At 47.6% G+C, this 17,763-nt stretch overlaps 1 protein-coding gene and 1 long non-coding RNA gene across 2 annotated transcripts in view; both read left to right on the plus strand.

Annotated features, from left to right (window-relative positions):
* LOC146207195 (uncharacterized) overlaps positions 1-17,763 on the plus strand; it is a 51,012-nt gene that overhangs the window by 14,123 nt on the left and 19,126 nt on the right. The gene's annotated exons all lie outside the window — the stretch shown is intronic.
* On the plus strand, positions 1,389-17,161 carry LOC146207196 (testicular acid phosphatase-like). Its single transcript, XM_084587587.1, has 2 exons — positions 1,389-1,533; positions 16,224-17,161. Exons 1-2 carry the CDS (start codon positions 1,389-1,391, stop codon positions 17,159-17,161), a joined length of 1,083 nt encoding a protein of 360 aa, XP_084443713.1.

Raw genomic sequence — 17,763 nt, forward strand, 5'->3', positions numbered from 1 at the left:
GACCATTTGTACAGACGGTGTTGATATTTAAATTGAACGTGCGTGAAAAAATGTCTGCCCTGAGCTGCATCGCGAAAGTACACACATTCGCACCAGTTAAGTGCAGCAGCGGATGCCGCAGGTTACCGCAGAGATGCCGTCCGCGAGCGCTGCAGCCGACGGCCGTGCGCTGCTTCAAGGTCGTCGCTAGGCCTTATTTGGCATGAAGCATGACGGCCGGCATTTTGGAATTGGCCGCTTCGCTGCCTCTCTAGCGTATCCGCTCGCGATTCTTGCGTGTATAGCTGCGGACAACCTGCGCTGCCGAACTGCATGTGCCGAGTTGCTTTGCTGATGTTTTGCGTTGTCGATTCTGGCTCGGACAATGCATATATACACATGAGATAAAACGCGCGTGCACGTTACGCATTGACACTTCCTAAACGATGTGCGAAAGGAATTAAAAACAAATTACACTACACTATACCATTTTGTTGATCTTAATTCTTAACATTCGCGGACGAGTAAGTGCTCACAGCTGTAGTCCTATATCGAAACTTTACAGCGACCTCTTGAAATGATTAGTTCGCGCTCAAAAATTCGTTATGCACCGCAAGAGATGCCGGCCATCATGAAAGCGCTCATTCTGGCAAAAACGGCATGTTTGCACGCGTGCAACTCTCTCGTCTGCCAGCATTCACGCAGAGTCGTTGCTATCGTCAACTCCGTGAGGCCGCCATTGGTCAAACCGCAGAAGACTGTACTGGGGCTTGATAGTTTGACCAGGTGGACGTCGGAAGGGGAGCAGCAGACGAAGAAAAGCGTTTGTGTACACTTTTTACATGGTGAAGTATGTACAGAAAAGAACGGAGCTAGCTCATCGCGGATACAACTCTGTCTCCAGATAGGAAGCTAGGGAAATAGTGTTCATGTCGAGCAGTCCAATCAGGGAGACACGAGAATTCGAGGTGCCGACGATGGTGCTTGAGCCTCCTCGCACATCTTCATGCGGAAAGGGTGAACGTTCTTAATTCTTGGATTGTCACGAGCACTCCCGTTCCGCGAAAAGCAATTTCCTTGTGGTCATCCCGGTGAGCGCCAGGTGGGTAATTATACATGAATGGGTGGCTTCCCGGAATGGTTGGCGTCCAGCGAGGTGATTGACCGCCACAACACGTGGCTACGATATGGCCGCAGCACGTGGTGGCGATATTGCCGCCGACACAGTGCCTTCAGGGCTGGTGGTCGCAGGCCTGGCTTGGTTCCTGTCGTTGGCCGCTGGAGCCTCGGCTGGAACCCCCGATCATACCAGTACCAAAGAGACACGGGAGACTGACCGGTAGTGCGAGAGAAGAAAGGGGTCTTGTAGAAAGCCGCACTCGGCAGGAGCGTACGCGAATTTGCGCTCAATGGCGGCCGCCGGTGTGGACAGTAGCCTGCTCATCTGCTGGCATGCGCTCGCGAACAACCAGGCTCGTCCGGGCTGCTTTCTCACACAATTCCGAGAGGTCAAGAAACAGCAGAAGTCGGCGGCCGAGGAAGACTCGAGACAAGGTTGAAAGGTATGTAAGAACAGACAGGAAGGTAAACGCAGAGACCGATGAATGCGGGGGCGACGCTCAGGAAAACGGGCGCGACAACCAGATGTCTGCGAACCGAGTGTCACCTGATGACGTTTCATGGGCGGGGCGGAGTTTCCGTGCTGTTTTCTCCGTTTTTTTTTTTTCTGATGTCTCGAAGTGTTAAGTTGAGGGGAGAGAGAAGGAGCGCCATTTTTAATCGCCGATATCTCCGGTAATAATGAAGCTAGCTGAAAAATTATTGCTACGAATTGACTAATGACGGAGTACCTATATCTCTCGACCGATTTGCTTTGCGTCATTTTAGGCATTTCATAGTCCTTTTAAATTCCTTATTTTTTGTATTTTCTGCTCCGAGAGTAGCGTGGTTAGGGTAATAGAGTGATTTCAAAGGAAAGGGAATCTTAGCCTAGGGTTGTAAACAGGCCACTGGGTGTTAAAATGAAAAAAATTTGACAGGATAGGTCGGCCTCAGAGGAATCATGACAAGGGTGACCTAGTCGTGTAGTAGCTTATCCGTTGTTGGCATTGCTGCCATGATGACTGTCAAGAAAACTATTTCTGCGCATTTCAAGGCCGGCGGAATTCACCTACTTGACATTGCTTTTATTCTTCTCACCTTGAACGGATAAATACGGTAAGTCCACTGAATCTTCCTGGCTGCTTGATTACGGAGCCACCTTCAATGTGACTCTGTCGTATGAGAAAATCTTTAAATGTTATCCACACGATTATATTAGGACAATGTGAACGAAAATGGTAACGTCGAAGCTTTGCGTTTTATTTATGGGATGAATAAGCTAATTTGAACCAATTTTACGATTGTCCATTGTACCCGCATGACGTGTCACTGTAATAACCGATGCTCCGCCGCCAATCAGCCGTTCGCACGGAAAACTAACGGCCGCAGTTCCGGAGGCAAGAACTGCGCCATCAGGGACTAACTCAAGACCAGTTTCCGTACCAGCCAATATTATTACCGTATTCATTGAGGGAGTTCCTGTCGAAGCACTTGTAGACACTGGCGCAGCCGTTTCAGTTCGTAATTACGCCCTCTGTCGCAAACTCAATAAGGTAATGACGCCGCTTCCTGCCGTTTTTCTTCGCGCCGCCAGCGCTCAGGACATTCGACCATTAGCCGCCTGCACCGCCCGCCTTGTCATCGACGACGTTCAATACACAATAGAATTCCTCGTCCTCGCCCGCTCATCACACGACGTCATCCTTGGTTGGGACTTCCTCTCCAATCATAACGCCATAATAGACTGCGCCCATGCTCAACTTGAGTTATCACCCCTCAGTGAGACTTCTTTCGACACCTCGGCGCTGCTGCCGCTACCGTGCACGTCGCAGAGAACAACGACGTTCCGCCTTTCTCCTCAGTGCTTGTGCCTCTTTATTGTGCTGCTCTTTCCGACGCCACTGTTATCTACACACCCTCGTTACGATGCGCTGACCAAAATCTGTGTTGCTACCCCATGCTGTGCTGACAATTTTTCGCAGCTCAAGCGCTATTTTTGTTTGTAACCCGGGCTCCTGCCCTACCACTTTGCTCCGTGGCCAGTCACTGGGTAGCGTTGCTTTGCTCGATTCCACTCCCACATATCCTTTTGTCGATACCACCGCCGGCCTTCACATCAGCGCCATAACGCCTCTTCCTATCACCACTCCATCTTCCCTCGAAGATTTCCACCGGTCCATCGACGCTGGCCTGACGCCCTTACAACGAGCCCAGCTTGTCGCCATCCTACAACGTTTCGCCGATTCGTTCGACTCCCAACAACCTTCGTTGGGGCGCACAGCTATCGTTACTCACCGTATTGATACCGGCACCCATGCCCCTTCGCGCCAGCGTCCGAACCGTGTTTCAGCCGCGGAGCGCCGCATTATTGACGAACAGGTGACCGATATGCTCCAGCGTAACGTGATCCAACCGTCGCACAGCCTTTGGGCGTCTCCGGTCGTCCTGGTCAAGAAAAAAGACGGTTTCATCCGATTCTGTGTAGACTACCGCCGACTGAACAAGATCACGCGCAAGGACGTTTACACTTTCCCTCGTATCGACGACGCCCTTGACTACCTGCAGGGAGCTGAGTTCTTTTTTTTCAATTGAACTGCGTTCTGGCTACTGGCAGGTGCCGATGGCAGAGGCCGATCGTCCAAGAACCGCTTTTGTCACACCCGATTGGCTCTATGAGTTTAATGTCATGCCATTCGGACTGTGCAGTGCCTCTGCCACATTCGAACGCATGATAGACAACCTACCAAGAGGGCTCAAATGGCACACTTGCCTTTGTTACCTAAACGACATTGTCATCTTTTCTAAGGATTTTCCATCTCACCTCCACCGCCTTTAGACAGTTATGCGATGCCTGACCGACGCTGGCCTCCAATTAAATTTAAAGAAGTGCCGTTTCGGAGCACGGCAGCTAACCATTCTCGGACATGTAGTCTCCAAGGATGGCGTTCTTCCCGATCCGGCAAAACTTCGCGCTGTGACAGAATTTCCCAAGCCCACTAATGTGAAAGAACTCCGCAGCTTCGTCGGCCTCTGCTCTTACTTCCGCCGCTTCGTTCGCAATTTCGCCACAGTCATCGACCCTCTCACCAAGCTTCGGTCCAGCCACAATCTTGCAGCCTCCGCACTGTGATGATGCCTTCGCGACACTCCGCCACTTTCTTACGACTCCGCCAATCCTTCGTCGTTTCTTCCCTTCTTCTCCCACGGAAATCCACACTGATGCCAGCGGCGTCGGCCTCGGCGCAGTACTCGCTCAGCGGAAGTCTGGCTTTGACGAGTACGTTGTCGCTTACGCCAGTCGGACCCTGACAAAAGCTGAAGCAAACTATTCCGTCACCGAGAAAGAGTGTCTCGCTATCATCTGGGCAATAGCAAAATTTCGCCCCTACTTGTATGGCCGTTCTTTTGATGTCGTCACCGATCATCACTCCCTCTGCTGGCTGTCTTCTTTGAAAGATCCTTCTGCTCGACTGGCCCGTTGGGCTCTGAGGCTCCAAGAATACGACATTAAAGTCATCTATCGCTCTGGCCGTAAACATGCCGATGCTGATGCTCTCTCACGTTCTCTCTTGCCGTCTGAAGCCACTCCTGCTATATCCGTTCTACATTCCACCGACATGCCCACCGATATGACTTCCGAGCAACGCAAATACGCATGGATCGCTTCACTCCTGGAGTTTTTATCTGGCCGCGCGTCACGACCTCCTTGCCTCGCTCTCCGTCGCCAGTCTCACCATTTCGCCATCAGAGACGAGCTCCTCTACCGTAGGAATTACCTTCCGGATGGTAGAAAGTGGCTGCTTGTAATTCCGACCCATCTGCGCTCTGTGATTTGCTCCCATTACCACGACGATCCCCAGTGTGCCCACGCCGGCTTATTGAAAACCTTCACTCGCCTGCGACAGCGGTACTACTGGTGTGGGATGTACTGTTATGTTCGTCGGTTCGTCCAATCCTGCCAAGTGTGTCAGCGCCGAAAACGCCCACCTCGCCAGCCCGCCGCTCCTGTGCAGCCGCTGACTTGCCCAGCTCAGCCCTTTGAGCGTGTTGGAATCGAACTGTACGGGCCCGCTTCCTAGCACATCAATAGGCAATCGCTGGATCACCGTTGCAACTGATAATCTCACACGCTGCGCTGAAACGGCGCCTTTGCCATCTGCTGCCGCCCAAGACATTGCCTCCTTCATTCTCCATCACATCATTCTTCGCCACGGGGCTCCCAAAGAATTGCTGAGTGACAGAGGTCCCGCCTTCCTTTCCGAAGTTGTCGAAGCTGTTCTTAGAGAATGCAAAATCGTTCACCGCGCCACCTCCGCGTACCATCCGCAAACAAATGGAATGGTTGAGCGTTTTAACAGCACCATGGGCGACATACTGGCAATGTATGTCGCTTCCGACCATTCCAACTGGAACCGCGTTCTTCCATTCGTCACCTTCGCGTATAACTCTGCCACTCAAGCAACCACCGGATTCTCCCCATACTTCATCCTGTACGGTCGTGAGCCCTCTTGTACTATGGACACCATTCTCCCATACCGACCGGATTCTTCCGAATTCACAACTGTTTCACAAGCTGCAACTTATGCTGAAGAATGCCGCTAGCTTGCCCGGTCCTTCACTTCTCACGCCCAGCAACAGCAGAAGACCACCCGAGATCAATCTGCACTTCTTCCTACTTACCGTACAGACTCTGGTCTGGCTATGGGTACCTTCCTCCAGTCCCGGCCTTTCATTCAAACTTCTGAGCAAGTACAGGGCCCCTACCGTATTGTCCATCAACTACCTCATCGAACTCTTTTACATTCTGAGAATGCATTTATTCAATCAATTCTGCTTGGCAGCGACGAGATCGCGCTCCTTGTATCTTCGCAGTTGTCTACGTTTACTGTTGTATGGTTGATTTTACCGGGTGCGCGACATTAATTAGCAATTAATTATTTAATTACACAATCATCACTAATTAATAAATGGTAATTAGTCAGAAATGAATTAGTAAATAATTAGTTATTATCACTTAGTCGCGAACAAGTAATTGATTGGTAATTAACCATTATAATTACTCAGTCGTTAATTGGTAATTGATCATTGATTGGCATATGGCCATATAAGGCACGCATTCGCGCATACTGTGGTGGTCCTCTGTGATTGGTCGAGACCTCCATTACGTCATCCCGTCTCGACCAATCAGAGCCGCCACAAGCGTGACACTTTTGCTGACGACTACGATGAGGTAAAAAGGCTTTCGCCTTAAAAACAAGCGTCAAGACAGGATCTATAAATGTGCGCCATAACTGCCTGCGCCCACAGTTCGTTGAAAGACTGCAAGTACTGTTTCCCGCACGGAACAAACTTGGAAGCTTGCTAACTCAGACGTGAAGAATTAATGTCTGACAAGAATCGGAGGAATGAATCCATGGTTTGTAGAAACTGCTCAATATAGTGTAGTTCCGCTGACCATTGGAAAGCGTGTTTAGCATGCTTGAGCATACAAATTTAGACTATGCATAGCAGTGCTAATTTGCATCATTCTCCAACTTTCTCTTTTTCTTAACTTTTGCTTCACCTTCCTTTACTTTTATACTGAGCAGCAGGACGGACCTATGTGCGTCAGGCTGTCTCCTATTTAAACGTTGTACGCCGCTTTCGCCATCTCGCGGAATCTCCATCAGCGGAATCGATAGCTAAGGAAACTTTATAGAGATGGCGCTAGCACGCTGCGTTGTGGGTTTCTGCAACGAAACCGCAATTACTCGGTGGGATCGGAGACGGTGTAAAGGAGGAACTGCTACTGGCTGCTGCCTCTCCTCTGCATTTTAAGGCCGCTATGATGCTTTTTTGTCAATGAATGTGAGCATTCAAATATGTTGATGGAGGGCTTTTGCGCTAGGCAGGAGTACAGTGAACTAGAGTATTTCACCTTGCTATATATATCACCTTGCATACGATATCTTCATGCTGTGGCAGCATGCAGTGTCAGAATCACTCTAGTAGTTCGTCTCCCATCTTAAGAATCATCACAGTAGCATTAAATTTACTTCTCTGCATTTGTAATTGAAAGTCGGTTTTCTCATTGTCACGGTGTCGGCGGAAAATCTATGGAAAGCTTAAAACTTACTCGCACAGCAAGGTAACGGATCCGCAACAGTACCCATATTTTACCAGGCATCATCCGAAACATTGTAAGTAAAGAATAGGAAGGAAAGAAGGTAAGCTTGTGAGACAAATTACTGTGCCTATATATTTATGTCATACCTCTTCTCATTCGATGACAACGCGGCCAGAATCCAAGCTGACACCGCCGCCGAGCAAAGTGACAACGGTGTGCCTCAGTCGCGACCTCTGTATACCACGGAACCGATATATGGCACCAAGGCTCGCATGCAATGAGAGGACGCGAACAAGCGTCCTTGAAGTTGGTGTCGACAGAACACTCAGTTGCTAGCATTGCAAGAGGCAACGCCCATTTTCTGATAGGACAACCTGGTAATGAACTTCACCAAATAATGTACGTATCTCAACTAAGAGCACGACGCTCGCTTTCCTCGAGAAGCTAGTAGACACCCAAGATGTCTTCGCACTCCTCGATCAGCCCGCAGACGATGCACCTACGGGAGGATATCAGCCCACGTTCAATGTAAATCCAGCACTAGCCCGGAGAAGACAAGACCAGATTCGCACTCTTCTTTAAAGCTACAGCGAGTGCTTTTCGTCAGCATCGAAAATGCGACAAACTCCGTTGGCAAAACACCGTATTATATCTGACGAACACGCCCGGCCTATTCGCCAAAGCCATTCTCGTGTCGCGCCAAGCCATCCGCGAAAAGTCGATCAAGTGCTCCGTGACGCCGTCATCTATCCATCGAAGAGTCCCTAGGTGGCACTCATTGATCTGGTGAAGAAGAAAGGCGGAACGCTTCGTTTCGACGCTGATTACCGCCGCTTGAATAGAATAACAAAGAAGGATGTTTATTAGTTATCAGTGCAGCTTGTACTCATCCTGTGTGTTTCTTTCTGCGTCCTCGTTGTTTTTGATTCTGCTGCTTCAAAAACTTCAAATGGATGTTCAGTTCAGTTCATTTTATTTCCTTTCAAGTGAAAGTGGAAGACGGAGCAAAAGGTATGCAGTTCGGCAACGCCGCGTCTTCTATGTGTAGCTCGCAGAAGGCAACAATTTCAAATTCATCCAAAGGAACATTCGTGGTTAATACACTCAGTGCAAAAATATATTTAAGGCCCACCTGAACACACAATGCAGAGTGAAGATAAACACCACTTTTGCAAAACAAAGAAACAAAGAAACAAAGAAACACAAGACAGAATGTGACAAAGCATCGGTGTGAGAAAATAAAATGAAAGACGAATCAGTGTCTAACAGGGATTGCATGGCGACATAAACCGCAAAGAAAACAATCACAAAGAAAACGAGAGCTGATAGTTCGCATTCGTGTGGTTGTACGTATACTTGCATTAAATGTATTCTGTGTTGTCATTAGGAGTGCATATACGCGACTTTTAATGACTTCAATCATAACATTACGTCAATGTTGCCATCATGAAGGTTTAAGTAACCTTACTACTTGATTTCCTGTTTTCTATAATTGGTTTTGATTTTCTTATTTTATGTGTATGGGTTCGAAATCTAGTGTAAAGGTTTTTTTTTTTTAATGGATGAATGGAGGATTGGCTGGTTTGGCAGGTCACTTATTCTTCCTTTACCGCCTCCCCCTTCTGCTTATCTGCTCCCCCGCATGGACGACAAACTATATCGGCTCTGCAGAGCTAAGTGCATCTCGTCGATGGACCTTAAGAGCGGGTACTGGCAAGCTATCGACGAGAGACCACCAGAAAACCCCGTTCTTCACGCCAGACGGCCTCTTGTTCAAACACTGCCATTCAGCCTCTGATCTTCCACGCCAACGATGTTCCAGCGAGTAATGGATACAGTGCTGACCGGCTTAAAGTGGCAAATTTGTCTGGTATACTTAGACGACACCGTTGTCTTCTCTCCGAAATTTGAAGACTGAGAAGGCTTCGGACAGTGCTCTACGCAATCAAGTTGTCAGGGTTAACTATGAAACCAGAGAAGTGTCACTTCACTTAAGAAGAGCTGTTGTTTCTGGGTCATGTCGTAAGCAAGGAGGTAGTTCGCTCCGACCCACAGAAAACAGTTGCGATCACACAATATCCGCAGCCCGGTGACAAGAATGCTGCGCGCCGATTCCTTGGAATGTGCACGTATACCGACGGTTCGTCAAAAACTTTTCGCGCCTTGCCGAAAATTTGACGCATCGTAAAAACAAATATGCGCCATTTTCAATGCAAATCACCGCGGAAGCCTTCGAAAAACTTGAGCCGCTTATACTCCCCACCTGTCCTCGGGCACTTTGATTGAAACATTGAGGCTGAATTTTATACCGACGCAAGCAGCGTTGGTATATTCGCCGTCCTCGTTCAGAGGAATGCTGGAGTGGAAAAAGTTATTACTTACACTAGGAGGTCCCTCTAAAAGGCCGAAGCTAATTACTCGACGACTGACAACGAGTGCCTCGCGATCATCTGGGCGGCATCAAAGTTCCGTCCGTACCTATACTGTCTACCATTCAAGGTGGTAAGCGATCATTATGCGCTCTGCTGGGCAACCTTGATGGATGGAGTTTACGCCTCATAGAAGTCGACATCACAGTGGTCTACAAGTCTGGTCGCAAGCCTTCCGACGCAGACTGCCTGTCACAGGCCCCTGTTGACTCTCCTAGAAAAAAAAGATGACAACGGCGCCTTCTTGGGACCAATAAGCGCCGTCGGTATGTGTCATTTTGACTAAGCACATCATCATCATCCTCATCATAATCATCATCAGTTCCGTTCAATAGCAGTGCTCGGACCCTGAGTTGAAAGACCGAGCGGATTACTCAGAAGGTAAGAGGGCTTCCCCTCATTCTGTGTTCAGGCGTCAGTCGTTGTGCTTCGCTTTGTACAACGAAGTCCTCAAAGAACTTCACACCTAAAAGGACCGCATACATACTTGACATGCCTAAGGAACGCCGAAATTTGCAGGCTTTTCACGATGACCCGACAACAGGGCATATCGGGATGGCACACATGTTGCACTTGACTCAAGTTATTACTGGCCGCGATAACCTGCCGGCACTGTCTGATACGTAAAAACATGCCGTAAGTGCCAGGGACGTCAAACCAGCTCGGCTACTGAACCCAATACCGTCCCCTTTCAACAAACAGGTATCCTCAGCCCCAATCTCATCAACTACGCCGAAGCAAAAACCCTGCCTAATGGTACTGCATCGGAAGTTAAGTATTTCGTTGAACGTATTCTCCTGCGACACGGCGCCACCGAAGTGCTCCTAACGGACAGGGGAGTAGCATTTATGACGAAGCTGAGGCAAGCCATTTTGACTTAAGTCACACAAGCCACCGACGTACAACGGCGTACCATCTCTAGAAGAACGATAGACCTACGGAGTGTCTCAGCAAAACGACCGTGAACATGATTGCCATATACGTCGAGCCAAGCAAAATACGTGGGACACCGTTCTATTCTACATGATCTTCGACTGTAACACCGCCGTCCAAGAGACAGCCCGTTCGACCACGTTCAAACTTGTGTATGGGAGGGAGCCCACAACGACGGTCGACGCAATGCTACCGCACAGGCGAAGCGAATCTTGACTTTTCCCCTACCTGCAGATTTTTCTCGACGACTCGCCTAGCTGCGCATTAAACGCACCGACACCCGACGATACATCTTGCGACGATGCGATGCAGATTACAAGTCAGGAGAGCAAGTGTGTATATAGACTGAGTGAAAAGTTATGCGGTGGTACTTTGGCCCCTACAAAGTCCTTCGACGCATCGGAAAAATTGACTACGAAGTCACTCTCGACGGCGTGACCATATCCCAGCGGTGCGCCCAGAAATCGATGGCCTTGTCACTACCACGTGACAGTATATACCGACGAAAAGGACACTACAACCGACAAAAGCGCAGCCGCCACGACAATCGGCGATCTTGTGCTAAAGTTACGAAGGCCGCCGGCTCCCGCGCGAGACCGGAAGTGTAAACAAAAATATTTAAATAAAGATGCTACACCTCCATATCTTTTATTTGTATAAACTAAATGCTAATATTACAACTTGTTTTTACTAAGTTCTAGTGTATAATAGATGCGTGACGTCCGCAGGAAGCTCACCAATTACCATTCAAAAACCTTAACACGTAGTATAGCTTTGCACAGGGGGGAAAAAGCGAATGCAAAAGTCGAAGAGGAGAGCCCGGACAGTGGGCTCTATACCGTGCGTAGAGGTGTAATATTTCGCTTGAATGTTCACTGCAACACGCTCTAGCAGGTAGGCTATGTTACAAACAAAGCAAGGAAGGTGTTTCAGCTCCCCTTTAACGTCATCCACCCCCTTTTCGGCCGTCCCTTGCTACGCTTTCCTTTCGTTGGAATCCAATTTGTTGCCCTTAACGACCATCGCTTATCCCGTCTTCGCACTACATTTTCAGCCCATGCAGTGTTCTTCTTATTTTTGACTAGCATATCATTAACTCGAATTATTTCTCTAACCCAGATCTGCACGCTTCCTATCTCTTAACATTGCACCAACCATTTTCGGTTCCATATCTCTCTGCGTTGCCTTCAACTTAAGCAGAACCATTTTCGTTAGCCTCCATGTTTCAGTCCTATAGGTGAGTATCGGCAAGAAGCAACATACTTGACAGTGGCTAAAAGTACGTCGGACGGACCTGGCACATTTACATAGGACATATCCAACCGCTGTTTCTTGATGCTGTGGCTAAGGATACGTTGGACGAACACGGTACTTTTTTTTTTCTACGAGTACGTCGGTTTTCGAAGTTGAAGTATCACGCGAGGCATTCACATTAGTTCGGTATCACATGAATACAACGGTGTGTTTCAATCGTAACTACAGGACAAATGGGCACAATTGCAAAAGTACGAGGCGTACTGTGGCTAGCTTAAGCCTTGTATTCCCGGGTATTTAGACGCTGCCCGAATGGGGCGATTAGCATCCAATGCGCGTATATACTTGAGTGTGACAACAAACTGCAGCATATACATGAAAAACAGCACGCCTTTCTATTGTATACTAGCTGCTTGGCAGACGTCTCTGGGCAGCAGCGTTGAACAGCAAATTTACTCCTGGTTATTTCCTTGCAAACATGTGATTTTCTTTTGTACCGAAGTCCGGCGCCACACATATTCCGCTCGTTAGTAACGACAGTGGCTCATGCTAACCTCGAACGTATACGCGGGTCTAAACACAGTGTATGCGACTTTCAACCAGAAGGTAAAGCTGCATGCTGCTCAGCACTTTATTGGGTTGTCCGGAAGCGGATCATTCACGCTTCCGGCTTTTTGTTTGTACACTTATGTATTGCGACAGGTTCGCCGGCCTGCTGGTCATCGCTGCTGTATCAGCTATGCAGGCCTTTTGTAACCTCGGCATGCCTTGTGCCATGCATGGTTGCGAGATAGAATAAAAAATTGCCGACGATTACGTTACTTCCTAATGCGAGATTTGAGCGTAGAGTGCCCTGCTCTGGCTGCGGAGCTGGTTACGAAGGACAACGCCGAAGGCGACGACAACGTGAAACGCAGGAACGGGCGCCAAAGAGCTGCGCTCTAAAAGTAAGAATTGAATGATAAACATTCCATGCCTTCAGTCTGCATGTAAAGAACAACTAGAATAGCATATGTCTTACGGATTACAACGGACGGACGGTTTTTCTCCACGGGCGCTCGATCTTCGAAGGTAGGTGGAGATCGAAGAGAGTGCTAGGAACAGCTTGCTTACATTGCAAGCAGATCGAGGGGACACTTTCACAGTTAAGTTCGATACGAAAGCTGTTCTATCATGAATATGTGTATCTCTGCTGGTGTGTATAGTGTAGCGTCGCCTGCCGCCGTTGCTCGCCTGCAACCTGTGCGTGTGGCAAGCGGTACTCACCACACAATACCCTGAGCGAAGGCAATGGTCTGTATCCTTGTGGAAACTTACTACATAAGAATGGACGAACTCCTTGAGAGTCGCGAAGGCTGAGCTTCATATGTGCGCGCAGTAATCAGCAATCAGGGACTTTAGCCAAGAGCCTATATTGACGTCTGCCGTACCTGTACCGAGGATCGAATGCATAGAGTTCCTTACACTAACTAGAGGGAAAGCTGAGGGCGCTGCCCTTCAGCCACCATGGGCGCGCTAAGAATCATGGGCCGGTGTGTTACTTGTTGCGGGACAGTCGGTTTTTTTCGGGTACGTGGAGTGGCGTTACTGCAATGTTTCTTTTTCGTCATCATCATCATCTGAAGGTGCGTACATAGACTGCGAAAGCCATAGTAGCGAAGGCGCAAAAGCAGACGTCGCCAATAAATAGTTTTTGTTTCCCGAAATGCCACTAAAAACTTCCTTAAGTGATTGCACAACCATAAATATTTTTATAACGTTTTTCTGTTTCAAATTTTGCCTATTAAGTGCAAAATATTGGTATTTGTGCTGCTCAAAACTAAGCCAATAGGAGAAAGAGCCATCGCCTATATTGGATAAATATCACACTGACATGCTGTTTCTCTACCTTTTTGCAATTTATAGTCACAATATTCAATCTTAGGACATTATTTATGGTAGAATAACGTTTATCTTTGCATTAGTTTTGGCCAAAAGTTGTAGTTCTGCACTCGGTAGCTCTCCGGCCCATGATGCTTTGAGCGCCCATGGTGGCTGAACTGGCCGTCTGGAAACTCCATGTAAACTCCCATAGACGGCAGCACAGCTTTCCCTCTAGGTAAGAGTAAGAAACTGTATGATCGAATGGATACGTCGGACGTATCTTTAGGCACTTCGTCCTCTTGAGCGATACCGGTAAGTACTACCATATGGTGTGATGGCTCTTATCCTGCATAACTTTCGGAGGACAAGAATGCAGGCCATTCACGGCGATGGAAATGTTCGCTCTACGGGCGAAAATTTCATTTACAGTGTGATTTACGTTCTCACAACTGAGCCCCCCCCAAATGGTTGAGCCTGCTTGACAAATTGGCTGCATTGAAGGTTTAGTGTTTGGCATGTCTCTCTATTCTTTGCTTCCTGCATGTGTGATAAAGCAGGCAATAAACAAAAAGCTTCCGGGGACGCAGTGGATGAATGCTACATTTTTGAATGCCGAAGACTACGGTTCGGATCCACTCGTTCTGATATTCGTAGTATTTTTTGACAACTTACAACAAGCGACTAAATTGCTGGCATATTCCACGGTGGTGTGCTCGCTTTTATGTTGCATTATGGAAGGATATTTCATCAAAACAGCTCTAAAGCAAATGATGAACACAGCCAGCAGGCGATAGCTAATGTTAAATCGATGGCTTGCAGGGCCCTGGAGCAGGCACACTAACTGGTAAATGCTGGTTCTAATGCTTGTTCTAGGCGCACCATGACAATTTAATGCTACCTTTTGATGGTATTTTAGGACTTGCGCTCACATATTCAGAATGAGCTTTGTTGGGAACAACATATTGTATTGTTGGAAAAGTGACAGCTTACTTCAATTGCGTTTTTCTTATTTGCATAACTTTGTGCACCACACTCAGATAGGTAGATATACGAGGTATTTTTATATGTTGCTATTAGGTGACAATAAAAATATTTACCACCCCTGTATTTGTATTTAAACGGTCTGTGCGAAGAAGGTATTTATGTCACTCTACCTATATATTTCAGAATTACAGATAGATTAGTAGCGGGAAATCATTGAACAAAGTACAGGAAATGTCAGTCCGCTCTTTTACCTATGTATTGAATTGAGACAAATAGAAACGTCTTCACCAAATGAAGCATTTCTTTGGCATTGAGACACTAGCGTATTTTTGGGTTTGAAGAGATGAAATAATTGAAAAGCCTTTATAGAAATATATTTTAATATATCTCTAAACCCTCATATTTCATCAGCTGCTGAATCTAAGAGAGGATCTAATTCCAAGTGCGACATTAGCGCCAACAGCTGATGAAAGTTGTTAAATTGCATTCACCTTGAGCGAAAAATTAAAAACATTAAGACCCACTTTCCCTCTTAAGACGCCAGGTCACAAGTTACGGGCATCATGAATAACTCGACTTAAAAGAGGCTTGAATGAATTCGCTAACTGAAAATATAAGATTTTCACGAAATATTTTTACAGTACTTGTAACGCTGTGAATGAGAAATCCATGTTTCTGGAAAACTAATTTTCGGTTACGAAATCAACACGATGCTTAGAATATCTATCCGTTGCAAGCATTTGGTAAAACCGGGTTTTGCCCGAGAGCGAAGATCCCCAAAATAGCACTAGAGTAATGGTCAACAAGAGACAGAAAAAGAAGTGCATGGGGAACTGAAGGCCCGGCAGGTTCTTTATTTCATCATCTGCATTGTGTAAGCGACAAAGAAGAAAGTCACGTGCCAGGAGAAACTTATGCACCAGATTACCAACACCTCAGATGGCCTTGGCGTGGCCGCATGTGTGTTTCAAGTCTATGGGAAGTGCCTATGACTCTCTTGCGCTACAGATTACCGAAACTAAATCTGTATGTATGTCTTTCGGGGCTATCCGTTGCTAACCTTTGTGAGTCTTGCAAAGAAATTGAATCCATAGATCATTTTCTTCTCTTCTGCCGGAGGTTCGCATCTCTCCGCAAAATTTTCTTAGCGACTCCCCTTTCGAGATTACGCCTTCCACTAACCATTCCAGTTCTCCTCTCCTTCGGGGCAAGCGTCAAGGGATATGCCTTAAAACCAGTGTGCGATTCTATTCATGATTACATAATTTTAACAGGTAGATTCCTATGCTAGGTATGAATTCATTACTTTTTCTTTTCATTTTTATTTTTTCCAAATTCTAGTTAAACGTCTATATTTATCTGAATACTCCAGTCCTTGAACATATATATTTACAATCTACAGCGCACCCTGGCCAATCCCCCGCCGTGGGTATGTGCCATTTTGTCTGAGGTCATCATCATCAACATTATCAGTGACGATTACATGGTCTAGAAGAAGACAAGAATTTCTGTACACGACGGTTCGCGATCAGTTCAGCAGAAGATGTCAATTCCTAACTCCGTTGTGTCAAAAGGCGTGCAACCACCAGGCAAGCTGCTTTACGTCTTCATTATAAGTCGTCACGGCCAGAGGACCCCCATATTATGCTGCAAGAAGCTGCCAAAGAGCGTCCCCGAGGACCATGGTCAGCTCACGAAGACAGGCCACGAGCAGACATTCAAGCTCGGCCTATTCCTGCGATGTCGGTACCAGGGCTTTCTAGAGTCCGACAAGCCGGGGCAACTGCTAGCTACTCACGCCCGCTTAGACCGGTGTCGCGAGAGCCTGGCGGAGACCATGCGGGGCCTGGGCATCCCTGGAAGCATGGAGGTCGATCCGACGCGGTACGACTTGCTCTTTCAAGCTAGTCTCATCGAAAACTTCGACACTTTGCAGCGAGAGCCTTGTCCAGGCCAGTTCATGACCATTGGGAAACTGCTCGATTTTGTTATAGAGAAGACGGAGGCGCCATCACGGGAGAAGAGAGAGAGGTTTCTCGCCATGGACAGCCTGATGACGTACGTGAACAACGGGAATCCGATCCCCAGCTGGGCTCAACCGTTCTGGAACGACTTAGTTTGGGCCGACCGCAAGATGTTCGGGTTGGCGCTTTCGGGCCACGAGCTCTGGTACGCCAGCAACGTGCTCAAGCACGTTCTGGAGACCCTCTCGCTAAAGTTTGAAGAGGGAGTCGAGCGACCGGACAAGATGCACCTCTACTCGATGTCTGACTCAAGCCTGTATTCGGTGCTCAAGATTTTCAGCCAGTCTTACGACGATCACCCGACTTTCGGCTGCAGCGTGATCATCGAGGTGTTTGAGAGTGACTCCAAAAAATGTGCGCAGATTCTCATCTCGGCAGAGGATGATCTACGGTTGTCGCCTGTGGACAGTCTCAAGAACCCCACTGGACTGAAGGACTTTTTAGATTTTTTGCGCAGCGTCCTAAAAAACAAGTTTGTGCCAAGTTAAGGGCGATCAACATCACGATGTGCAACAGAGGCGTTCTCTTTATATCTTTGCTTGCTTGCCTTGTTTTGTGTAAGGCAATACTGGGCTCGAGCTGTGGCTCCATGCGCATCCATTAAAGATAATATAACTTCAATTCCGACTGACTGTCAATGAACAAATTATATGTTGGAGGGGAAGGGGGGGGGGGAGGTATAAGATGAATAGCGTTAACGTGAGAAGTTGGGCGAGCTGGTAAATGTTCATAGTGTAATCGAGCACGAAAAGGCAAACACGGCAGAGAAGACAACACGATGCAAGCGCTCACTGGGGTTTTGTTTGTATTTGCCCCTCTTTTATGTTCTTGAGATGCTTTGCCCTAGTAAACCATTCAGTTGCGAGTGAATGCTTGTGTCGTATTGTCTTCTCGGCCGTGTTCGTCTTTCTGCGCTCGATTACTACGAATATGATGAATGACTGCTTTGAGTCGAGGAGATGGAGGACGGCAAACGATACAACATTCGTTTGAATATCGCAAAGTGGTTTCGTTGATGCGGCTTAAATCGTTCTGCGCTTTCCTTTACCATGCGTTAGCGATCGTCTTTTTATTACTGCGCAATTCCTTC

Source organism: Amblyomma maculatum, chromosome 1, assembly GCF_055883805.1.
Source record: "Amblyomma maculatum isolate TAMU_Amacu chromosome 1, ASM5588380v1, whole genome shotgun sequence".
NCBI classification, from domain to species: Eukaryota; Metazoa; Arthropoda; class Arachnida; order Ixodida; family Ixodidae; genus Amblyomma; species Amblyomma maculatum.

Excerpts from the sequence above, each read along its gene's own strand:
- LOC146207196 (XM_084587587.1), top strand. The coding sequence starts at position 1,389 with ATGGCGGCCGCCGGTGTGGACAGTAGCCTGCTCATCTGCTGGCATGCG. Across the intron at positions 1,534-16,223 it reads CGAGGAAGACTCGAGACAAG|GCGTGCAACCACCAGGCAAG; the intron begins GTTGAAAGGTAT and ends TTGTGTCAAAAG.